Source organism: Stegostoma tigrinum, chromosome 2, assembly GCF_030684315.1.
Source record: "Stegostoma tigrinum isolate sSteTig4 chromosome 2, sSteTig4.hap1, whole genome shotgun sequence".
Classification (NCBI taxonomy): domain Eukaryota; kingdom Metazoa; phylum Chordata; class Chondrichthyes; order Orectolobiformes; family Stegostomatidae; genus Stegostoma; species Stegostoma tigrinum.
In genome coordinates this window covers 63434562-63461226 of record NC_081355.1, presented here as the reverse complement: position 1 = coordinate 63461226, position 26665 = coordinate 63434562, and the positions used below count along the sequence as shown (strand labels likewise).

The 26665-nt window shown below is 42.5% G+C and overlaps 1 protein-coding gene across 1 annotated transcript in view; it reads right to left on the bottom strand.

The window, feature by feature from the left end:
• The window catches only part of ngly1 (N-glycanase 1), a 46360-nt gene extending 19711 nt beyond the window's left edge, over positions 1 to 26649 (bottom strand). The window contains exons 1-5 of the mRNA XM_048558128.1: positions 26310 to 26649; positions 22349 to 22463; positions 15583 to 15825; positions 14832 to 14994; positions 2268 to 2487 (exon numbers count right to left, since the gene is read on the bottom strand). Coding sequence (XP_048414085.1) covers positions 2268 to 2487; positions 14832 to 14994; positions 15583 to 15825; positions 22349 to 22463; positions 26310 to 26413 — 845 coding nt within the window. The 5' untranslated portion in view covers positions 26414 to 26649. The remainder of the gene's footprint in view (positions 1 to 2267; positions 2488 to 14831; positions 14995 to 15582; positions 15826 to 22348; positions 22464 to 26309) is intronic.
• Between the last annotated feature and the right edge of the window lie 16 nt (positions 26650 to 26665).

Below are 26665 nucleotides of genomic sequence, written 5' to 3'. Positions count from 1 at the left end.
AAACCCACGCAGACACGGGGAGAATGTGCAAACTCAAATGAATTGAGGGAGAACTTCTTCAAGTAAAGTGTAACGAATCTATGGTATTCCCTGCCCAATGTAGTAGTTGAGGCTTCCTAATTGAATGTTTTCATAGCTAAGAAAGATAATTTTTTGAATGGTAAAGGAATTAATGGTTATGGTGACGGGATGAGTAAGTGGAGCTGAGGCCACAAAAAGATCAGCCATGATCTTATTTAATGGCGGAGCAGGCTCAAAGGTCTAAATGGCCTATTCCTGGTTATTATGTTTTTCATGAAAACGATTGATAGTAAAAAGGTAAAGAAACAAACAAACAAAGTCATGAGTAAAACAGTATGCTGAGCAACTAACAAGTAACTAGGGTATTTTAGGTCTAGCTTTGTCAAAAAGTCCATGTAATAAATAATTTCACTGGTAACTATTCCTTAGTGAAGACTGGCTGTCATAATTATGAATTTCATAGAACTGGAGTGTCAGGTGGTTGAGCCACAAATTTGAGATTTGGAATTTAAGCCAAGCCAACCAGAGGAGTGAGGGCAAATTGGGCAATGTAGATCACAAAACTGGATTAAAAGATATAATGACATTTAAGCATCTAGAGAAATCATTCATAATTCTTAAGAAACATGTATTCTTTTAATGAAAAGAAAAATCCATTAGAAAAAAAGTGATACAATCAAGCTACAGAAGTTAAGAATAGTTCTTGTTTAAATGAGCCTTATAATAGGAAATGCAATAAACTTGAAGATTGCAAGTTTTAAAAAAAAGCATGATCAAGAAACAGCCGGACAACAAATTATAAAGTATTTTAAAAAGCTCATGTTTTTACAATATAGGAAAAGATTAGTGACAGTAAATGTGGATTCCTTGGAGACAAATGCAGGAAAATTTATAACAGGAAAGCAGACATTAGTCAAATATTTTATCCTTTTTTCGAACAAGAACTCAAATAGTGAGAACCTAGGGTACATTATCCAAGAGGCATACTGTAAACTGTCAGCAGAGATTTTTGAGAAATGAATGGGAATAAAAGCTGACGTATTGTTATAATCTGATAGTCTACATCTTATGGTTTTAAAATCAATGACTTCAGTTTTAAGGAATATGTTGGTCTTAATCTTCGAATTCCCTGGATTCTAGAATGGATTCCCTGGATTGCAAGGTAGTGAAAGAGCTGACAAGGATTGCAGGAGGTTCAAGAATACAGATTACCACACTTCAAGGATAACAGGGATGGGCAATAGATACTAGCGATGGCCACATCTCATGAACAAAAAAAACTTCCCTATTTAAAGGCATCGATGGTGGGAAAATTGCTTGAATACAGGAAACTTTATTTTAACTGGCACCTAAAGTACCGGCAAAAATTATATACCCGAAATACCAGATGTTTACTGCATTATTGAAATCTAATTAATCATTTGAAGGTGCAAATGAGAAGGCTGTCTGCCAATAAGTTTTGTTTGTGATTTATGCATTAAATAATATATAACAATGACCTGTATAACCCTTGCATTATGTTTCTATTACCTAGTGTGTGTTTTTACATATGAACAACTTGATCAACTGAAATATTTGATCAACTGGTACGCTCCTGGACCCACAAGTGCCAGTTAATAAAAATTTTGCTATATATCCTTCGGGATAGACCCATAAGGCAGGATCTCAATTCTGAGCTAACTGCTTGCTGTCAGAGCTATTGAGCGTTTTTGGAACTTTTGGCTTTTATTTCAGATGCCCAGATTTTTTGTTTGGTAATAAAAGATTGCTGATGGGTGAAATGCCAAGATTGTCTGTGAAATAAATTACAAATCTACTTAAAGCAATGTGAAATACAGTGGAAAAAATATGTTTTCCTTACTTTATTTATGACTGGGAGTAAAAAATTTATATTCGGTCAAACAATCAAGCAAGTCAAACAATAGATTTGGTAAAGGTAGCAAGTTGCTTTTATTGTGTAAACAATCCAAAGGTTCATATCCCTCTCCCAAATAAAAAAATGGAAATTGATAACTACTTGAAACTAAATTTACATTTAAGAATTATCAAATGCTGTACCTTTTTGAATTGCTAGATTTGAATGCGAAAGAATACTTTTAAAAATGAATATCCAAGTGCACCCTAAATAAAGTACGCAGTGTCTCACCAGTAAACTAAAGGATTATCGTACACAAGTCAAATTGAATTGTGTGGGTTGAAATTTTGGCATTATTCAGCACAAACCTTACTTCACAGGAGTTGTATACCTTGGAAATCGATTGCAGGTATAACATTTATTGCAAAGATGATTTTCAACTCTTTGAGCACCCCATCTTATCTCTTCACTGGATGGTGAAAGCGAACCTGATGCCTGTGTTGCTCCTCCACAATTGTTACAGGGCAAAGTATCTACCCATTGGAAAAAATCCTGTTTAAACCACTGCAAAAGCTCCAATAACAGAAAGTCTTCCAATTTTACTGTGGCGCCTATAAGAAAGATAAACATTACAATATATAGGTTCTTTGTGACTTCAAACATTTTACAAAATAGTTCTACAGCAAGAGTCAACAGCAGGAGACAGTAAATTGGGGGTCATGGCAGAAGATAGAATTACCACATGGTGCTCCTCTAGCCTGTCCACGATATCAAGAATACAGCAATATCAAGCCGATAGCCAAATGTAAGCCACACACTTGGTTACCACACAGAAGGACTCCACATGGCACATCCACCAACACCAGTCATGCCATTTCTGCGCTGTTTACATTCTTCTGCCATCTTCACTGGGGATACCGCAGCGTCCTGCCTGCATCAAGGACACACCAGCCGACACCACTCCACCCACCGCCCCTACAGCCAGCAGCTTGAAAGTCAACACCAGCTCCCAGCCCTTCACCAACCGCCCAGACCGGCCCCTCACTGAGGACGAACTGCCAGTTGTCAGTGAAGGACTCACCTTCACCCCCCTCCATCCGAACATCAACGAATACTACTCACACCTGGAGGTTAAACAGTTTTTCTGCCACCTCCATGCTTATTTCTTTAATAGAGAGTCTCATCCACCCTCTACAGACCCCTTCTCCTGCCTCCAACACACACTATCCTCCTGCCCTCCCTCGACTTCTTCATCTCTAACTGCCATCACAACATCAATCGCCTCAACCTCTCCACCGTTCTCACCCATTCCAACCACTCCCCCATAGAACCGGTCCTCCGCTCCAACCCTAACCTCACTATCAAATTCATAGGCATGGGAGGTGTGCAGTTGTGGTATGGTGCACTGACCTTTACATCACTAAAGCTAGACCCAACTCTCTGACACCACCGCCTACCACTCCCTTGATCATGACCCCACCCCTGACCAGCAAAACATCATCTCCCAGACCATCCATAACCTCATCATTCCCCAACCCCACACCACCCGTTTCTATCTCCTTCCCAAAATCCATAACCAACTGCCCTGGCTGACCCATTGGGTCAGTAGCAGGCAGAGACATCGAACTTATCTCCACTTATCTCAACTCTATTTTCTCCCCCGGTCCAGGACACCACCCACACACTGCACCTGCTCCAAAACTTCCAATTCCCTGGCCCCCAACACCTCATCTTCATGGATGTCCAGTCCCTGTATACTTGCATTTCCCATGCAGATGGTCTGAATGCCCTGTTTTTTCCTCTCCCGCAGGCCCAACCAGTCCGCCTCCACTGACCCCTTATCCACCTAACCGAACTCATCCTTACCCTTAACAGCTTCTCCTTCAACTCCTCCCACTTCCTACAGACTAAGGTGGCGGCCACAGGTACCTACACGGGCCCAAACTATGCCTGCCTCTTTGTAGGCTACATGGAACAGTTCCTCTTCTGCAATTATCCCCCATCTCTTCCTCCATTACATGGACGACTGTGTCGGCACCACCTGTGCTCCCACAAGGAACTCAAACAGTTCAACTTTACTAACACCTTCCACCGCAATGTCAAGTTCGTCTGGACCATCTCTGATACCTGTGTCCCCTTCCTGGACCTCAGTCTCCATGTCTGGTAACCACCTCGAAACTATCTATTTCAAGCCCACTGACTCCCACAGCTACCTAGAATACACCTCCTCTCACACACTTTCCTGCAAAAAGGCAATCCCCCTATTCCCAATTTCTCCACCTCTGCTCCTGTTCCACTCGGGGACATCCCAGATATCTTCATTTTTCAAGGAGTGCAATGCTCCCCCCGCAATAAAAACAAAGATGGAATTCCCCTCGTCCTCATGTATCGCCCCATTAACCTCCAGGTTAAACGCATCATTCTCCGCCACTTCTGCCACCTGCAATCTGACCCCACTATGAAGGATACTTCCCTCCCCAACTTTATTATGCCTTCCACAGGGCCTGCTCTTTGCAACTCCCTCGTCTGTCCCACTACCCTCCCCCCCGCAGCTTTCCCTGCAACCGCAGGTGGTGTTACACCTGCTCCCTCACTTCTATCCCAGCCCCCAAAAAAGCCTTCCACATTAAACAGATGTTCACCTGTACATCCACGTCGGAGAGGTCAAGCAGAGGCTCTGTGACTGCTTTGTGGAATATCTACGCTCGGTTTGCAACAAACAACACCTCCCAGTCGCAAACCACTTCAACTCCCCCTCCCACTCCCTGCACGACATGTCCATCCTGGGCCTCCTCCAGTGTCACAACAATGCCACCCGGAAACAGGGGGAACAGCACCTCATGTTCCTTGGAAGCCTACAATCCCAATGGTCTCAACGTAGACTTTGAATTTCAAAATCTCCCCACCCCCGACCTCATCCCAAGACCAGCCCCCCTCTCATCCCTGCCTCATTGACTTTTCCAACTTCTCTCCCACCTATCTGCTCCTCCCACTTCACTGACCAGCCCCCACTTCCTACCTACACTCACCCTTACTCGCTACATCCCCACCTCTTTGACCCGTCCACCACCTCTCCCACCTATCTGGTCTACTATCCACCTTCCATCACTTTCCCCCCGCCCATTTATTTCAGTGTCCCTGTCTCCTCCCCAATTTCTGAAGAAGGGTCCAGAGCCAAAACATCAGCTTTCCTGCTCCTCTGATGCTGTCTGGCCTGCTGTGTTCCTCCAGCTCCACACCTTGTTATCTTAGATTCCTGGAAACACCGCCTTCAATTGAAATTCAAAAGAACCGAAGTACAATTTTGTGGCTGAAAGGTTAAGGTACACTTTCATGATCCCTTTCTTTTCCTGTCAGAATAGGACTGAGCTAGAATAATTAGCTTTTCCCTATTTCATTTAAGAAATCAGATAAGATTAGAAGTCCTGGAAAATGATACAGTATCAATATTTCATGGAATTTCTGCACTATCACACAACACTGACCAGTAATTACTATGATATAGGTTAAGAAATTCCAAGGTATTGATAAAAAGAGACTAGTACCATTACTAGATATTACAGCTGGATTGAAATTGTCTGGACAAAAATCAGACATCTGTTTCAAGAGTAACATGGGAATTAATATCCAATGGACTCTCAGAAATTTCCAACTATTGACTTCTCAGTAACTTTCTCCAAAATACCAAGCACATATCCAATATCAGATATCACCAAATGTTTCCAGTAGCATTGTATTGGTAGCAATTTGAATCATAATTGTTTTAATCTAAAAGCAAAGGCTTCAACCCTCTGAAACCAACAACATTCATTTAGAACTCCTTCACTAGAGACAGTATTTTGGTGTGGTGTGAAGGTGTGCGCTCTCATGACTCTGAAAGCTAAGCTGCTGACAGTATAAATTCAAGGTACGACCACCTAAACGACATAGGACCAAAAGCAGAAACCAGAAGAAAAGCAGTTGACCAGTGTCCCATTAGATTTTGGGATTCAGGCTACTGACATGTAGAAGTAAAAGAATCACTCCTTCCTCGTGAAACATACTGGAAACTAGTTGTTTGTTACAGACTTACAAATATGATCAAATGTAGAATATCTCCATTAAAGAAAGGCAAAATTATACTGTTTCAGACAAATATCTTGCCTTAGATAGATAGCAGTGGAAGAAATAAGTAAGAATAAAAAGTAGTTATCAAAACTGAAGGCTAAGCAATTAATAGAGCAGTTGCAGCTTAGATCTGAAATTGGTTAAAATACCAAAAGCAAAAAGAAGAGTAATGGTGAACATGGAAGTATACAATTATGTCTACCAGGGGTCAGCAATTGGACCATTTCTTATTATCTGCAGTTGGACAAATTGGTCAGAATTTAAAGTGTTAGAGACGGCACCACGCTCTGAAATGTAGCAGATAGCGAAGGGGAGAGCAAGAGATTCAAACAAGACAGGCAGAATGATATAGGAGAAAATGATAGAAGAAATGGCCTAATAAATTATATTCAAGAAAGTGGCTCACCAACAGCTTTACAAAGTCAATTAGGGACGGAAAAATAAATGTTGGCTTAACTATGCATGCTCTTGTCCAAAGAAGGAGTTATTAAAATAATGTAGGAGAACAAGTAACATGCTCACCTTGTGGAAAAAATGCATTTTACTGAGAAAAATGAAAAGGCAAAATAAGCTTAATTGTATAATTTTAAAATTAATGGCAGAATAAAAGATATGGTTTCTCTGTCTTCATCTTCAAAGATTAGTGCAACTTGAGGAGGCTGTTTTTAAAAAGGCCTATGGATCTTGCCTTAATACCAAAGTAAAGAATTGATGCTTAACCTTAACGAAACATTGCTCAGGCTCAGCCTGCATCCTTTGAAATTCCGAAGACTAATTCAAGCACAAAAATCTCCTAACAGGGTAGATATTGAAAGGATGTCACCCCTTGACAGAGACAGAAGAACAAGGGAGATAATTTTATACTGTTAAGTCTCTCACTAAAGGCAGAGATCAGGAGAAACTCTGAGGATTGGATTTTTTGGAAGCAACTCTCTTCCCTGGAGACCAATGGAGGTAGGCTCATTGAATACTTTTGATGCACAGGTAGACAAATTCCTGGTTAACACAGGAGTCAATGAAGTGCAACCACTCCAAGGTTCTGCTATTGGCATCGGCACACCAATCACCATATTGACTTTTGGTTCCGGAGGTCTCTACCATACACAGGCCTCAAGAATCCTGTGTAGCCAGAAAAAAAATTAGAGGAATACTGCTCCTAATTCATATGTTTGTATTTCATCCAATTCTTATTATTGACACCTTAGAGAGGGCACAGTGGAGATCTAAAATGCTACCAGTGATAAAAGACTTCAGTTAAGCAGACAGAGTAAAAGAAGCTGAGGTTGCTCTATTAAACATAATGTTTCTGCTCTATTTAGAGATTGAATAAATGAAGGGTTCTGATAGTGTAAATAAGGGTAGATTGTATCCAGTGATAGATGGATCAAATATCCAATGAAACAGATTTAAAATAACTGATAAGAGTATTAGAGAATAAATTAGAACATTTTCTTTAAAAAAAGCACATAATTTTCAAAATGGAAATAAAAATAAAAATAAAAATAAAAATAAAAATATGCAGGGCTAAGAGGAGACAGTACTAATTAGATCTTTCAAAGAATTGACGTAGGCAGAGGTCACCTGGAACAATTTGCCTGTTTTGGATCACAAATCTCAAACTAGTTAAAGCGTTTAACATCAAAACAATAGATTGGTCTTGAATATATTATAAAATATGCATCCCAGTGCCAATAAATTAACATATTCCACCACAGAATCCGTACAGTGTGGAAACAGGCCATTCAGCCCAAAAGGTCGACACTATCCTTCCGAAGAGCATCCCACCCAGACCCATTCCCCTGCATTTCCCATGTCTAACTGAAACATCACTGGACACTGTAGGCAATTTAGCATGGCCAATCCAGCTACCCTGCACATCTCTGGACTGTGGGAGGTAAACCGGAGCACCCGGGGAGGAAACCCACACACAGACACAGGGAGAACGTACAAACTCCATACAGAAAGTCACCCAAGGGTGGAATTGAATCCAGGGTACCTGGTGCTCTGAGGCAGCAGTGCAAACCACTGAGCCACCATGATGCCCTATTTTTGATTATAAAATCAAACACTAATTACTTTAAACAAATGCATTTTCAGGAATGGGAAATCTACTGCTCTTGAATTTAGGAAATTTTGCAAACATTTTTACAGAGAAACAAGGCAGAAATTGTACAAATACCTTAATTTCACTTGCCTATTTGGAAACCTTGGGACAGAAAACTGATGAATTCCCAGTGGCTGATATCCCAGGAATGTTAAAAGGTGGTAGACATGGAAACAGTGGATGTGTTTTTTGTCAACTTCCAAAATTCTGGAGATTTTACACCAGTCCCCCAGCAGATTGGAGGGTGGCAAATACAACAACTTTTTAAAAAAAGGAAGAACATTAGGAATTACAGATTGGTTGGCTTAACATCTGTGGAAGGGAAAATGCTGAAGTATTATAACAGGATATTTAGAAAATACTGATGGGATAACACCAAGGCAACAGGAGTCTTTAACGTGGAAAAGCACTGATCCTCGCAGCACACCAGTGGTCACAGTCCCCCAGTCTGAAAAGCATGCTTCTACCACCACACCAATTTTGTAGCCAATGGATTATCTCCCTGTGAATCCCACGCGTTTTAACTTTACTAATCAGTCTACTATGCAGAACCACGTCAAATGCTTTGCTGAAGTCCATACAAGATAACATCTATCGCTCTGCCTTCAATCTTCTTTGTCACTCCTTCAAAAGAAAAACTCAATCAAGATAGTGAGACACGATTTCTCACATTCAAAGCCGTGTTGACTATCCCTAATCAATCCTTGCCTTTCCAAATGCACAGAAATCCTGTCCCTCAGAATCCCTCCAACAACTTATCCACCGCTGCCATAAGGCTCACCAGTCTATCCTGGTTTTTCTCTGAGCAATGAAATCTGAAGACACTCAACCTTCTGGGAGAAGAAATTACCCCTCATCTCAGTCTTATATTGACAGGCATTTGTTCTGAAATTGTGTCTTCTGGTCCTTGTTTCCGCTCATGGGAGAGTCTTTCTCACAGCATTTACCTTTTCAAGCCCCTTAGTTGCAATGCCTTACGCTTCAATGAGATCACCTCTCATTCTTCTAAACTCCAGCGAGTACAGTCCTAAACTCTGTAGCCTTTGTTCATAAGACAGTCCCTCCAGTCTGAAGGATCATTCTAGTGAACCGTCTCCATACTGTCTCCAATTAAATAGCTTTCCTTAAATAAAAAGGAACCAAAACTGCTATTTAAAAAAAAAATTACAAGGTACAGAGCTGGATGAACACAGCAGGCCAAGCAGCATCAGAGGAGCAGGAAGGCTGACGTTTTGGGCCTAGACTCTTCTCCAGAAATTTCTGAGGGAGGGTCTAGACCCAAAAAGTCAGCCTTCCTGCTCCTCTGATGCTGCTTAGCCTGCTGTGTTCATCCAGTTCGACACCTTGTTATCTCAGATTCTGTAGCATCTGCAGTTCCTACTGTCTCTGAACCAAAACTGCTATCAGTATTTCAAATATGGTCTCACCAGCACCTTGCATAGTTCCAATAAAACCTCTCTATGCATATTCCAGCTCACCCAGAAATAAGGACCATTATTGCACTAGCTTTCCTGTGTAAGCTTTCTGTGTTTTGTGTGCAAGTATCCCAAAGTCCTTTTATTTTGCACCTTTTTGGCCATGTCTACCTGTGACTCCACTTCCAGAGAACCATGCCCCAAGGTTCCTCTGTTCCACCACACTCCTTGAGGCTCTACCATTCACCATGAAATTCCTACCTTGATTTGACTTTCCAAATTGCAACAACTCTCACTTATCTGTATTAAACTCCATTTGCCATTTCTCAGCCCACTTCCCCATTGATCAAGATCCTGCTACAATTTTGGATAACTTTCCTCACTATCCACAATACTGCCTACTTCAGTGTCACCTGCAAACTTACTAATCATTCCTTGTACATTCTCATCCAAATCATCGATATAGATAGCAAAGGTCTATGGACCCAGCATGACCAGAGGGACACCACTAGTCACAGGCCTCCTGTCCGACAAGCATCCTTCCACTATTACTTTCTGCTTCTTACCATCAAGACAATTGTGTGCCCAATTTGCCAGCTGTCCCTGGATTCCATAGGACCTAACCTTCCTGAGCAGCCTTATCAAAGGCCTTGCTGAAATCCATGTAGACATCTACTGCCTTGCCCTCAATAACCTTCCTGGTCACTTCAAAGAGCTCTAACAAATTTGAGAGGCATGATCTCCCACACACAAAGCCATGCTGATTATTCCTAATCAGACCCAGTCTTTCTAAATGCTGGTGTCTTTGATCCCTCAGAAATTTCCTAAGTAACTTACCTACCACAGATATTAAGCTTACTGGTCTAAAATTCCCAGGTTTTTTCCTTTGCCTCCCTTTCTGAATAGGGCACAACATTCACTACCCTCCAGTCTTCCAGGACCTCGCTTGTGGCTAACAATGATGCAAATATATCAATCAGATATCAATCAGGGACCCTGCAATTTCCTTTGTAGCCTCCTGTAGGGTTCTTGGACATATCTGATTAGGACCAGGAAATGTATCCACCTTCATACATTCTAATACTTCCAACACCATCTCTACTGTGATATAGACTGTCCCCAAGATATCGCCACTAACTTCCCCAAGTCTTCATATCTTTCTCCCTGATAAACACAGAGGAGAAATATTCATTGAGGACCTCACCCATCTTCTGCAGTTCGACACACAGATGTCCACTTTGGTCTTTGAGGGGTCCTATTCTGTCTCTAGTTATTCTTTTTGCTTTAATATCCTTAAAGAATCTCCTTGGATTCACCTAATCTTCTCAGCCAAAGCTATCTATATCCCCTATATACTTCCAGGGATTCCCCTGATCCCAACTAACGGTCATCCAGGGTTCCTTAGTCCTGCCAACCTTACCCTTCACCCTCATAGGAACATATAGACCTTGAATTCTAGCTTTTAAACGCCTCCCACTTGCTAGAGGTGCCTTTGCCTTCAAACAAACTACTCCAGTCAACCCACTGCAAGCTCCTATCTAATTCCAATCAAGATTCGCCTTGCCCCAATTTAGAACTTGAACTTGTGGACCAGTTTTGTCCTTCTTCTCACATATTCTAAAATTTATAGAACTATGGTAAACTGGTCCCAAAGTGCTCCCCCACTGTCACCTCAGGCACCTGTCCTATTTCCCCAAGAGTAGGTGGAGTTTTGTCCCTTCTGGAGTAGGGCCCTCTATATACTGCTTGAAGAAACTTTCCCAAACACATTTAAAAAATTCCACCCCATCCAAACCCTTAAACACTTTAGCAGTCCCAGTCTATGTAAGGAAAAAAATGATAACTCTATTTCTCCTGCAAGTCTCTGCGATTTCCCTGCATATTTGTTCCTCCAATTTCCATTATTTGGACCTATAGTATGAGTCCAATAACGTCACTATCACCTTATTTCTTAGCTTCAGCCACAAAGTCTCACTAGATGATCCTCAGTTATTTCACCTAACTACTGCTGCGATACTCCCCTTAATCAAAAATGCAACTCTCATCCCCTCGTTCCTCCACCTCTGTCCTGCCTAAAGCACCTGTATCCTGCCACATTAAGCTGTCAGTCCTATCCCTCCTTTAGCCATGTTTCTGTAATGGCTATAGTATCCCAGCCCCACAAACCTATCCATGCCCCGAATTCATCAGCCTTCTTCCATTGAAGTAGATGCAATTTTGTCCAACAGGCATTCCTCACTCCCTGTCCTGTTAAAATTAAATCACACGGAATTGGTGGTAACATATTGGCATGGTTTGTAAATTGGTTAATAGACAGGAAACCGACCCATTTATTCCTGTTCTTTTTCAAGTAAACGATGATGACAAGTAAGATACCACAGGGTTCAGTGCTTGGGCTCCAGCTATTCATAACGTATCAATGATCTGAATAAGCTAGTGAAGAATATTTCCAAGCTTGCTAACAACAGAAACTAGGTGAGTGTGTGACTGGCGAGAAAGATGTTAAGTGGCTTCAGGTGAAAGCGACCAGCTGAGTGGGCAAAAACAAGGCAGAGGCAGCATAATGTGGATAAGTGGTAGTAAAAGCAGAATTGCTAAATATTATTTACAGTGATAGATTGGTATGGGTAAATGTATAATATTACCTGAATGTCCTGTATCCCAGTCACTGAAAACTAGCATAAAGGTGCAGCAAAGAGTTAGGAAAGCATATGCTTCTATTCCAAAAAGGTTTAAGTACAGATGAAACGACGACTTGTGACGACTATGGCACCTTGGTGAGACTACACTTGGAATACTATGTGCAGTTTTGGTCTCCTCATCTGAGAAAATATATACTTGCAAATAAATAAGTGTAATGAAGGTTCACCAGACTGATAACTGGATTTTGTCATACAAAGAGAGATTGTGTCAACAGAGACAGTATTCATTGGAGTTTTAAACATACAAAATTCTAACTGGGCTGAACAGGTTGGATGCAGGGATGATGTTACCCTTGGCCAAGCAGTGCAGATCAAGGAGTTATAGTCTCTACATATACACACACAACAGGCCACTTTGAATGGAGATAAAGAGAAATTGCTCCGCTCTGTTGTGCGCTCGTGAAATTTTCTACTACAGAAGGATGTCACAGCCAAGTCACTGAACATATTTAAAGAAACAGATGAGATTTCTGGAAGCTAGAAAAGGGGTATGGGTAGAGAGTGACAATATGACATTGAGATAAAGGATCAACTATAATCATGTTGAATGGCAGAGTTAGCTCCTACTTTCCACGTATTTTCACAATACATTCAATACACAGAGAAAGTGAATTTTGTAATAACTACCTCAAGCAGGATCGAATCATTTACATATTGCCCAAAAGTGAAACGGGGTTGACACACTAATGACAAGTAATAAAGTGGTCACATAGGTGCTGCATGCTGGACTGTTAAAGCACTGCATACTGTAATAGTAGTACATATTTGTACACCAAAACTCCCAAAGGGTGAAGTTTTAATTTTTTTCTATCAAGACAGAAAAATGAGACATAATGGATAATTCAGCCCCACAAACCTGCTGCACCAGTGAGATCATAGTTAATCCTAATCTGGCCTCAATTCCCCTTTCTGGTCTGTCTCCATAACCCCTCACCTGACTTTTATCTACCTAACAACCGTGAAAATATTCAATGGCCCAGACTCCATTATTCTTTGCAGAAAGAAATTTTACCAGCAAACACTTTGCAAAGACTGAATAATTTTTAGTCAAGACTGCCATGTTTTTAGTCACTTGTTAGAGTCATTGTTTTAATATACAAAATCTTGACATTCTTTGAACTCTCAATTCGAAGTTCTAAACTCTTTAAAAAAGTTAAGACTCAACGGGAACCGTAATAGTCTAAAACAAGACCCCAATAACACCATCTCCATAGACATGCTAAAGCTAATGAACCTATAACTCACCACCCACTTCACCTTTAACAGCCAAATATATGAACTGATCAACGGGACACCCATGCGATCACCTATCTCCAGACTAATAGCCAAACCGGTGATGCAGATTCTGGTAAGTTTGACCCTTCCGCTTATCCAACCAAAACTATGGATACACTACGTGGACAACACCTTTGCCATTATTAAACAGACCACACTGGAGGAGACACACAAACTAAAACGCTACCTCACTGGAATCGGATTCAAAGAGAAGAACAAACACTCCCATTCCTGGACATCATGGTAGAGCGCAGGACAAATGGAGAATTCCTAACAAAAAGGTACACAGGAAAGCCACACACACACACACTGACCAAGTACTGAATTTCAACAGCAACCACACTAACACACACAAACACAGTTGTGTCAGAACATTATTTAAACAGGCAAAAACACAACGCAGCAGCACAGAGCTACATAGAGAAGAGTACCTCTTCCAGGTATGCTGAGACAATAGATACCCGAAAAACTGGGTCAGAAGATGCCTATTACACGAACATCATGAAGATACTACACGCCCCAACACACTCATCACGCTACCTGATAGCAGGAACAGATCTGAACTGACCACAAGATTCCCATGACCACTACGCATCAGAGTAGCACACAAACACACATCGACCCTACGACAACTGCTCACCAGAACCAAAGACCCACTACGGACAGGACCAATGTCATGTACAAGATTCCCTGCAGAGACTGTGACAAATACTACAATCGGACAAACAGGAAGGAAATTAACAACAAGGGTATGTGAACATCAATTGGCTACAAAAAGGCACGACCAATACTCACTCATCTCTATCCATACAAATAAGGAGAACCACCAATTTGACTGGGACAACACCAAGACCCTGGGACAAGCAAAGCAGAGACAAACACAGGAATTCCTAGAAGCGTGATACTCCACAAAGAAAGCCATCAACAAACAGAGCTCGACCCCATATACACTCCACTGAGAGGGAAAACCAGAAGTGTGAGGTAATCCAGCTCAACGGACTCCAGATCTCATACAACAGGCAGGAAAGCACAACAGCGCTTCTTCGGAGGCTGCACTGATGTTACCCAGCATGGTAATGAAATGTCTACGTAACAACAAACAAGCTCGGCGAGCCAACCAACTGCAACATCCACAACCCGAACTACAAATCTACTCTAAAACCTTATTGCAACAGTCATTTCATATATGCTATCCAGTATAGAGTTACATTTTCAGAAACAGGTTCCCAAACACATCCCACTAGCCCAAAAAGAGCTGCAGGGTAAAGCAGACATCCTTTTACTCCACCACAATAAAAACAAAATGCAGTTGGAGCTTTCTTTCTTGCCCCCAAAACAAGAACAAAACATACCTGAATCCAATTTTATGGCATGCAACAGTTTTTCGTTAGCTCTTTTCTTTAGTTCTTGGGAAGGAATACAGGCCAGGGCTTTTCTTTGCAAAGCAGTGTCTTCATACATCAAGACATCCTGAAAATGTGTTTGTAAAGTTGCCAAGAAACTCCTTGCTGATGGCTTTAGGGATACAAGTAACATTTTTTTTTAAAACGTTGAGAGATTTTTACAGACCAATACCTGAAAAGCAAAATGCTATAAAATATGCAAATTAACAAATTAATTTTAAATAAATTACTTTGTGCCATTAACTAGCTTTCACAGGTCATTTTTTACTTTCAGTTATGATGTTATACATCTATCATTTTAGACTTGCCACATCAATAAGATGGCCCCGATGTCACAAATGGCATCCTCTACAGCCCTGAGTACAGTATACTACCCTCCCATCCCTTTATCTCTGTAACCTTTGACAACCAGCTTTCAAGAGATATCAGCCACCACAGCAATGGTCTGCACTGACTTTGAGGTATAGATCCATAGCCACTGCTAAGATTCACATAACAGTGAAAGTCAGAAACAGACATAGAAGAACAACTTCATAGACTTTACGTATACTTATAAAGCATTCAGTTTTGCAAAAAAGGACTCTTCCCACACTCCTCAATTAGTGATTTTAAGTTACTCCATTATCTTGTTCTAAACTGTTTTGAAGTGTTCTAAGGTTACTGTTCCTGCCACATTATACATTTTGTTTGGAAACTTTACCCCAGTCACTGGCCTCAATAGCCAAGAGGGTGTCTGCCTTGGAGTTTCATTAAAAAATGGCACAGCTCGGAAGGAGGCTTCAGGCTCTCTTGACTGGGCCTCAGCAGATGGTGAAAATGGCTGTGGCACTGAGACCGATCTATCAACAGTTGTCCTACGGTTTCTTTCAGCAGCAATTAAGTCTCTTATTCTTTGCAGCTTTTCCACTGATCCATTTTTAGGAAAGACAAGATGGGTTTCCTCCTGCAGATTGAGAAAGAATCAATTTAGTTTGTAGCACATTTCATAGGAATTCAAGGTGTGGAGCTGGGTGAACACAGCAGGCCAAGCAGCAAAGCCGATGTTTCAGGCCTAGACTCTTCAGCAGAAAAGGGGGAGGCGGAGAGGGTTCAGAAATAAATAGGGAGAGAGGCGGAGGCAGATCAAAAGATGGATAGAGGAAAAGATAGGTAGAGAGGAGACAGACAAGTTAAAGAAGCATGGATGGAGCCAGTAAAGGTAAGTGTAGGTGGGAAGTAGGGAGGACAGACAGGTCACGGGACAGGATGAGGTTAGTAGGTAGGAAATGGGGGCGTGGCTTGAGGTGGGAGGAGGGAAAGTTGAGAGGAAGAACAGGTTAGGAAGGCAGGGATGAGTTTGGCTGGTTTGGAATGAGGTGGGGGAGAGGGGAGAGGAGGTTTTGAAGCTTGCGAAATCCACATTGATACTATTGGGCTGCAGGGTTCCCAACCAGAATATGAGTTGCTCTTCCTGCAACGTTTGGGTGGCATCGTTGTGGCACTGCAGGAGGCCCAGGATGGACATGTTGTCTGAGGAACGGGAGGAGTTGAAATGGTTTGCGACTTTTCCTGCCCCACAGGCCCGACCAGTCCCCCTCCACTGACACCCTCATCCGCTTAGCCAAACTCGTCCTCACACTCAACAACTTCTCTTTCAATTCCTCCCACTTCCTACAGACAAAGGGGGTGGCCATCGCCACCTGCATGGGCCCAAGCTATGCCTGCCTCTTTGTAGGTTAGGTGGAACAATCCCTCTTCCACACCTACACTGGCCCTAAAGCCCACCTCTTCCTCCAATATATTGATGACTCTATCAGAGCCACCTCGTGCTCCCATGAGGAATTCCAACAGTTCATCCACTTCACCAGCACATTCCACCCCAACCTCAAGTTCACCCGGACTATCTCTAACACCTCCTTCACCTTTCTGGACCTCTGTGTCCATCTCGGGCAACCACCTAGAAACCGATATCCATTTCAAACCCACTGACTCTCACAGCTACCTAGAATACTACACCTCCCACCCACCTTCCTGCAAAAAAATGCCATCCCCTATTCCCAATTTCTTCGCCTCCGCCACATCTGCTCCCAGGGTGAGGCATTCCACTCCCATACATCTCAGGTGTCCTCATTTTTCCAAGGACCGCAACATCCCCGCCCCCACCACCGCAATGGTCAAGCACACCCGTGACCGTGCCTCCCGCATTTGCTGCAACTCATCCCTCACACCCCGTCCCCACAATAACAACCAAAAGAGAATCCCCCTCGTCGTCACAAGCCACCCCACCAACCTCTGGATCCAACGCATCATCCTCCGACACTTCTGCCATCTGCAATATGACCCCACCTCCAAAGACATTTTTCCCTCCCCACCCTTGTTTGCTTTCCAGAGGGACTACTCTCTCGTGACTCCCTTGTCCGCTGCACACTCCCCTCCAGCCCCACCACATCCGGCACTTTTCCCTGCGACTGTAGGAAGCACTGCACCTGCCGCAACACCTCCTCCCTCACCCCCATTCCAGTCCCCAAGAAGATTTTCCACATCAAGCAGAGGTTCACTTGCACATCTGATAACATGATATATTGCACCCACTGTACCCGTTGTGGTCTCCCCTACATCAGGGAAACCAAGCGGAGGCTTGGGGACCGCTTTGCAGAACACCTACGCTCTGTTCGCAATGAACAGCTGCACCTTCCAGTTGCAAACCATTTCAACTCCCCCTCCCATTCCTCAGACGATATGTCCATCCTGGGCCTCCTGCAGTGCCACAACGATGCTGCCCAAAGGTTGCAGGAACAGCAACTCACATTCCACTTGGGAACCCTGCGGCTCAATGGTATCAATGTGAATTTCACAAGCCTCAAAATCCGCCCCCCCCCCCCAATCCCAAAACCAGCCAAACTCGTCCCTGCCTCCCTAACCTGTTCTTCCTCTCAACTGCACCCCCATTTCCTACCTACTATCCCCATCCCATCCCCTTGACCTGTCCCTGGACTGACCCATCTCCTCCCTACTTCCCCACCTACACTCACTTATACTGGCTCCATCCCCGCCTCTTAACTTGTCTGTCTCCTCTCCACCTATCTTCTCTTCTATCCATCTTCAATCTGCCTCCCCCTCTCCCGATTTATTTCAGAAGCCTCTCCCCCTCCCCCATTTCTGATGAAGGGTCTAGGCCCAAAACATCAGCCTTCCTGCTCCTAAGATGCTGCTTGGCCTGCTGTGTTCATCCAGCTCCACACCTTGTTATCTCAGATTCCCCAGCATCTGCAGTTCCCATTATCTCTCATAGTAATTCATTTTTTTTGGTCAGTGAGAAATGCTGATTTACACAATTTAAACAATTTGCCTGTTTATTCAAACCAATTTCTAAGCAACACTAGCACATAAAATAGACCCCTGCTATCCCTTTAAGATGAACCTTTTGAATAGAAATATTGGTTGCGCGTTGGATTTTTAGAAATTCTGATTTCAATCATTCTTATTGATTACCAAAATCTTATCACATCAAAATTGATACTTTTATTCCAAATAAAAAAGTACAGGATACTGAAGGACACAATGCATAATAGAAGACAAGGAACATAAATACATTATCAGTACAGTTCCTACTGGAACCATTATCATGACTAGTCCGATTTAAGTCACTTTCAAATTCAAGTTTCAAATATAAAAGGGGAAAAGCTAATATTGTGGTGGGGAAACTGTACCAAGACTGATGCAGAAAGTTCACGTGAAGAAGCCTCAGAGATGCTGTGCTCTGTCCTTCATTAATAAATGGTAGTGTCTGAATAGGCCTAGGCCTAAATACGATGAGAGTCATAGCTGTATAGCATGGAAACAGACAGATGCCTTTTAAATGTTATAATTGTACCTATCTCCACCACTTCCTCTGGAAACTCATTCCATACAGACACCACCCTCTGCATGAAAAACTTGTTCCTTAGGTCCCTTTTAATTCTTCCCCCTCTCACCTCAAACCTATGCCCTCAAGTTTTGACTCCCCCACCCCAGGGAAACCCCACCTTATCTATTCACCTTGTGATTTTATAAACCTCTCTAAGGTCAGCCCGTGGCCTCCAACACTCCAGGAAAAATAGCTCCAGCCTATTCAGCCTCTCCTTATTGTTCAAGCCCTCCAACCCTGACAACATCCTTGTACATTTTTGCTGAACCCTTTCAAGTTTCACAACATCCTTCCTGTAGCAGGGAGAACAGAATTGTATGCAGTATTCCAAAAGTAGCCTAATCGATGCCCTTTTTATAGAAAATGAAAAAAATTAAATCCTCACAGATGCATTCTGAAATAACCCCACTATAACTGGTATCCATCACCAAGTCACCCTTTATTTACACATGGAAAGTCCTAGACACTGATCCAGGTCTCTCAGAGTGACAGGATGTCTGACAGTCCTCTTATTTGTCAGCAGCGTTCCCCGATTGGTCCAGACTAACAGCCCCAACCAGGGTATTCATTCTAGGAGGGCCACCTGGCTGACCTCATTACAATCACTACATCCCTGCCTAAGTCTGAGGACATAAGCCCAGTTCTTTTATCTACCTATCTGGTAGCTCTGACCGGAATTTTTTAGCATTGGGTCAGGTTTCTCTGACATGGGCAGCATGTAACACACCTTAGCTCACCTCACGCCCACACGTTCTCCTCTTCCCGCAAAGGCATTTAGGCGGCAAAAGCCGCCATGCCCATCTCCGATTCAAAGGTCTCTTTAACACTTGATGGAAAGGGAGAACCCATTGATTCCACTAGCCTTTCTGTCTGATCCAAGGAGCCGAGCATGTTTGCTCCTGCTTTGTCTAGTGTCTTCATGTGGTCCACGTGCTTGTTCAGGACTACTGCACCTACATCATTGGACCTCACCTTGGGTCAACCATGCCAGGCCATTCCTGAGGTTCCTGCACAACTTTGTCCCCTGAAGTTGTCTCTTTCGCTTCGCACAGTCTTGTCTGGCATGGATTTCCTGTATTGCAAAAGATGTACGTAGTTTGTCTTTAACTGTATCAAATGTCTGATGAATTAACTCTAATGCCCATCCAGCCACTTTGAATGGGTGTCCGCAATGACTAAGAACATTGCAGCTCCTTTCATGGATCAGGTGTAATGAGTTTGGGGTTTACCCAGCTGTTCCCACAAATGTGAGGTTGGTGCTGTTAGTAATTTTTGTCCTTGTTGGCACTCTGGACACCAGACATAATTTCTTACCAATATCTTCATTCTGGAAATCTCTGGATAACCCTGAAGGAGCTCAGCTGATATCTGATGACATCCTTCGCTCAGGATAATCACTCTTGCTCCCCATAATAATATGCCATCCTCTATTGTGATCTGGTCTCGCTGGGTCCAAAAAGATTCCAATTCTGGCGGTAATGGCCCTTTGCTTTCCCCCATCACCACCAGCTGTTTCAGTTTTGCCAGGACAGGATCTTGCTGCATCCAAAGTCTGACATTGCCAGCTGTGACTAGAAATAAGTCCAGAAAATTTAAAACCATTACGGACGCTTCCAGTGGCGGTACCACCAGTGGTGTATCTGTCAGCAGGAGTCAGCTCAATGCTTCCGCATTCACTACTTGGCCTCCCGGATAGTGTTCTGGCTTGTAATTGTACGTGCTTAGTGTTGGAGCCCACCACTGAATTCGGCCTGAAGCTATGGGTGGCACTGCGTTCTCATCTTTAAGTAGACCTAGCAGATATTTGTGGTCCTACAAATTTACATCTGCGAAAGGTGTGGTGGAACTTCCTAGTTCCAAACATGACCACCAAACTTTCCTTCTCTATCCGGATATATTTGTGACTCTGCATCAGCCATAGTATGGGCGGCATATGCTATTTGGTGTTCTTCTCCATTGGGCCACTTATGAGCTAATACTACCTCAGTGCTGTATGGGAAGGCATCGCACACTTGTGATCATAGACGAAGACAGCTTTTCTTCATTACCTGAAATCGATGGCTTAACTACATGACTGACTTTTTTAAAATTTAAAAAAACGAGATGATGCAAAGGTGCCAGGATGGAGGCCAGGTTATATATAAATTTCATGTAATAATTCACTAATCCAAGGAAAGACCTACGCTCTGGTACAAACGTGGGAGCCAGGGCACCTTTGATCACCCTCACTTTATTTTCCAATGGCTGTAACCCTGTCTTGTCAACTGTGGCCGAAGTCAGTCACTTGGGGTGCCTGGAACGCACATTTTTCCCTTCTCAGTCATTTGCCTGTCATTCTCAGGACTATGTTCAAGTTCTCCAAGTGCTCCATATTGGTATTCCCTGTTATTGGCACGTCTTCTAGTTAAAATGAAACCTGGGGTAGTCCCTGTAAAATGTTCTCTGTCTGCTGAAAAGTTGCATAGGCTGACAGTATCCCAAATGGTAGTCTCATATAGTGGTACATACCGTTGAGTTTTAATTGTAGCATACTTCTGGGAATCCTCATCTAACCACACTTGCAAGCATACATGGCTCATGTTCAGCTTTGCAACTAAATCCTCTAAGGGATTAGGTATTTATTTAGACATGAAAAGCAAATTACCATTTGTTTAAAATTGCCACAAAGGTAAACTGACCTATCAGGCTTCACAATCAGTACAAGTGGTGCTGCACATTCCACAAACTGGGCTGGTTTGCTAACTCCTTCACTTTCCATCCTTCTGATTTCTGCCTCTACTTCACCCCTACAGCATATGGCACTGGACGGGCCTTGCTGAATCATGAGAATTGCTTCCTGGTCAACATGCAAGGTGGTTTTGGCTCCTTTGATAGACCAAAGACTTTCCCAAGAAACGTCTGGATGTTTAATTAGGACTTCACTCAGGCACCCATTTTCTAATCAAAAAATGTTGAGCCAATCAAGCTGAATCATTGTCACCCAAATTTCACCCCATCAAGCTTGGACCTGAGCCTTTTACTACAATCAGTGGTAACAGAACCAGCTGCTTCTCAGAGATACTGGAAGTGAAGTCATACCCTTAATCAGTACAGGTTCCACAATAATAGGTTCTCAGTCTAGCTAAGGTCTCACACAAGGTTTGGAGTCCACAGCAAATTTTGTTAAACACTGGTTCTACAATCACTGAAACAGCTGTGCCTGGGCCAACCTCCATTAGAACCAGGTGACCATTTAACCAGACATTTATTGTGATTAGCAACATCCAAATTGTAGCCAAACAGTTTAATTGTTCCAAATCAGATGTAGGTAGACTTTCCAGGTTGTGCACTGTCCTGGATACCAGTCTGAGTTCTCTATCTCACTTTCAGTCTCATGGGAATCTTGCTATCTCAAGCCTGCATACTGGCGGCAACTACAATGGCTTGCCAGCCCAGATCCTGAAGAAAAGTTTAACATATTCCACATCTCATTTACAGCATCTTAACCTATTCCTGCTAGATTAGTGTACTGCATCCCTAATAATACCAATTTATTTAGGAAATTATTAGCTTTAATTTTAAAAAAAATGTATTACCGCACCTCTTGAAATCCCATTTCAAAGAGACACTCAACAGCTCCCTTAACAGGAAGCAGTCTGTTTGAAAAGGTCTGATTCCCAATCTTAATTGATTTGTACTTGTCTTCATTCGGGTTCCTGTTAAAGAGAGAGAGCATTATGTGACAAGCTACTGAAAGTATTGAACAGGTATATTCCTCATTTGATGGATGAATTATTTTTCAAAGTGATCAAATATCACTTATTCTGCTTTGTGTTTCATGGCATTTGCTGCCAGAATGTGCAATATTTATCCTGCAATCCAGCTTCTCTGTTAAAGGCTACTGCTCAGGTTCAGTACTCCCTGTGGAAATATTGTCAAAGTCTGAACTTGGAAATCGTTATCATTTATTATGACAGTTTCTGTAGACTGACATAGTCTGCTTTCTTTTGGCAAGGTTATTCCCCCCATTGTAGGAGGGAAAAGCAGAAACTAATTCCTGTTTTGTCTTGCATTTCGTTTTCAATTCTTGTGCCAATTGTGGTTCCTTGGTGTTTTGTAAAAGTACAATATTTGGAATGAGATGGGTGCAACAAACTAGCTCTTTTGTGGCAAACAAAAACCAAAAGAACTGTGGATGCTGTAAATCAGGAACAAAAGCAAAGTTGGTGGAAAAGCTCAGCAGGTCTGGCAGCATCTGTGGAGGAGAAAACAGAGTTAATGTTTCAGGTCCGGTGACCCTTCCTCAGAACTAGCTCTTTGTGGCATTACTCACTGTAAACTGAACAAAATGCGGTTTTGAAAAGCATTGCCACGTAGTGCATAACGCATTAGGTAATTTCATGAAAAATCATGAGAAAATATCTAATGAGAAGTGAGACAATTTTACAATTTAAGGGCAAATGAAAACAAGTTGACCAGGAAAAATGCAACTGAGCCTTCATGGCAAAGATATTTTAGGTCTAACCAAGCATCTTCCTACAAAGAAGAAAGATGGGAAATCCAAAGCTATTGGTGCCTGAATGATAAAAGAAATCATGGTTAAAGGGAAAAGTTTGAACAAACGTCAGCTAGGAGATTAAACTTTTAAAAAAGGCAACATGGTGGCTCAGTGGTTAGCTGAGAGGTCACTGTTGCTTCACAGTGCCAGGGACCCAGGTTCGATTCCACCTTTGGGTGACTATGTGGAGTTTGCATGTTCTCCCCCGTCTGTGGGTTTCTGCCAGGTGCTCCAGTTTCCTCCCACAGTCCAAAGACATGCAAGTTAGGTGGATTGGTCATGCTAAATTGCCCATAGTGTTCAGTGGCATAGGTGGGTTAGCCATGGAAAGTGCAGGATTATAGGGATGGGATGGGTCTAGCTGAGATGTTCTTCAGAGACTGTGTGACCCCGTTGAGCCAAATTGCCTGTTTCCCCATGTAAGGATTCTATGGAAATTTATGGATATTGCCAGTATAAGAGGGGGGGAAAAAAGGGCAAAATATATGAAAATGTTAGCAATTAACAAATTAAATCCAAAAATACTAGATCAACATATTGCCACGATCCCGGCTGATAGCTATACTGGATATGTCAGATCTAAATACGAAATTTGGCTTGAAAGATCAAAAAGTTTATTTTTACAGTAGCTTACCACTGCAGTCAGGCATTGAACATATTCACGTAAAGCTGTTATGGTTCTTTTACTACAAGAACTCACGTTTATTAAACTAAAAAAGCTATCCAACAATTTAGAAAAATTTTAATATCAACAGCAAAACAAAGTTTCAAACTTTCCCAGCTATTATTTACAGATGCTCATAGTTTAGTATTACTCCCATCTTAACTAATTTCTTAATTACTGTCTCCAGTTCCGATGGCCTCAGGGCTTCCCTCCAGATTCAACAGCTTGAAACTGTTACTCAAACTCTGGCAGCTTGGAGACTTCATAAAATAAAAATCATTCTGCTGAGATGAAACTGAAATCTGATACTCCTGAACTGAACTCAAACCTAAGCACCAGTGATTCCTGGTCATTTATTTTTCTGCATGTCATAAACTTAGCAACGTAAACACCTCATTAAGTAACACCACCGGTATCTGGCTTGGCACTTACTAAGCCACATGCTTCCTTAGAAATTCTATTTAGGTCATTTCTGCCACTAACTCTGACCTCTCCAAAACAAAACTGAAACGCAATTCCATTTGCCTCTATTTTTGAAATTCAAATTCCCAAATGATAAAAGTGCAAAATAAATATTTTCACAATATGAAGCAATATAAAGATTGAGATTGGTTAAGGATGAAACAGAAATTAGACATTCTGAAAAGGGATAACATTAAAGTTGCAGCGAGGAGGCAGTCAAGATGCTGGATTAGAAAAGGAAAAATAGAAATGTGATGCCAAGTTAGGTAGACAGCAGATGCTCTGATCACAATCTTCAATTCTTCTTTGGACATTGAAGTACTGGCAATAGGTTTACATGTTATGGCATTGTCGCCTCTTGGTTCAAAAACATTTGGGGAAGGACTGCATCTGTGGTACAAAAGCTAATTGAGACAAATTCCCACTTTTTCAAGACAAAATCAGAGCTAACTAATCTAGATTGAGTTACTTGATGATCTAAAAGAAGATTGAAGAAGCTGGTGCAATTGATGTGTAATATGAACTTTCAAAAGATATTTGATAAAGAATAACCTAATAGACTTAAACATAACTACATGATATGAAAAGGGGACAATGGTAATATGGTAATGAAATTGGCTGGGAGATAGCAGGCAACGGCCAAGTTACTTTTGACTGAAGATAGCATTCAACAGGGTTCCCACCCACTCATCCACTTAAGGGTCAGTATTAGGATTACTGTATTTTTGCAGTTTGCATTAATAGCCTAGACCTACCTATAACATACAATTTTGATGTTTGCAATTGATATATACATGGCAACACAATGTGCAGTAAACAGAAGAGCCACACTTTAGCAAGACATTGATGAAATGAGCACACACAACTTACTATCAGTAGAATGCAGTTTAGCATAAATGATCTGGAGAGGCAGTATGATGTAAATTATACCATTCTAAAGGGTGCAGAGAAGTGGGATCTGCACGTTCACACACAGTGGCAGGGAAGGTTAATGATGTAAATAAGAAAGCATGAACACTTGGCTTAATGAATAGTGACAACAAAATAAGGACGTTACATTCAACCTTTACAAGTCTACAATTAGACCGCATCTGCAGCACTGCAAATTATTCCGGGGAAAACCAAACACCTTAGGAAGAACGTCACAATCCTGGAAAGACTAAAGAAGAATTTCCACATTGGGGTTTTGGACACCACGCAAGAATGCGAGGCAAGATATCGGGGTCTCCAAGCAATTCTGGCTGTGGCCAGTAGGAGGTTTAGACCGATTCCTGACAGATGAGAGATTTCTTAAAACCCTCTGGGTGTTCTCCCAGTGGGCACGGCCTGACAGAGTGCTTTCTGAGATAATGGGAACTGCAGATGCTGGAGAATCCAAGGCAATAAAATGTGAGGCTGGATGAACACAGCAGGCCCAGCAGCATCTCAGGAGCACAAAAGCTGACATTTCGGGCCTGGACTCTCTGATGAAGGGTCCAGGCCCGAAACGTCAGCTTTTGTGCTCCTGAGATGCTGCTGGGCCTGCTGTGTTCATCCAGCCTCACATTTTATTGCCTCAGAGTGCTTTCTGAGTTCTGATTACTGCTGCAAAAGAATCAGCCTCTGATACTATAACAGTGTGTCGAAGCCCAGCCAAACTTCCCACGTACACCCCTCTCGCCCAGAACACAACAATCGAAACCTTTCCTTCAACCTATGAGAAAGGTGGTAACTCGGGGAGTGAATCGACCCATCGAAACAACACATTGGGATAGGGAGAAAATAACGTATGTTAACCTTGAATCCAACTTCACTCTCTGAGGGCGACCTGAACGGAGCCGGCGGCTGAGCGCTACCATTTTCAACACCCTCCCCCGCAAACCGGGACCTAGCCCTTACCTCAGGATGTTGTCGGCATATTTCAGCAGCAGCTCTGAAGCGTCCAGGAAGATGTGCTCGGGATTCTGGCTCAGCTCGCTCACAGCCACCGACACCGACACCATGGTGGACAGGCTATGGACTGCAGCCCACAGGAGAGGGCGCTTTAACTCCCCTTCCTCGACGAACAGCTGCTCCTGTGTATTCAGACGGCAGACAATCTCCAATTTAAAAAGAAAACCGGAATACCGACAACCGCTCGGCTGTCTGAGGAAAGAAACTGAAATAACCTCCGTTCAGGAAGTGATGACGCTGCATTAGCGCCGCTCTTGCCCCTTTCGGGTTGATGCTCTTTGGTTTTGGGCGGACAACCTCCT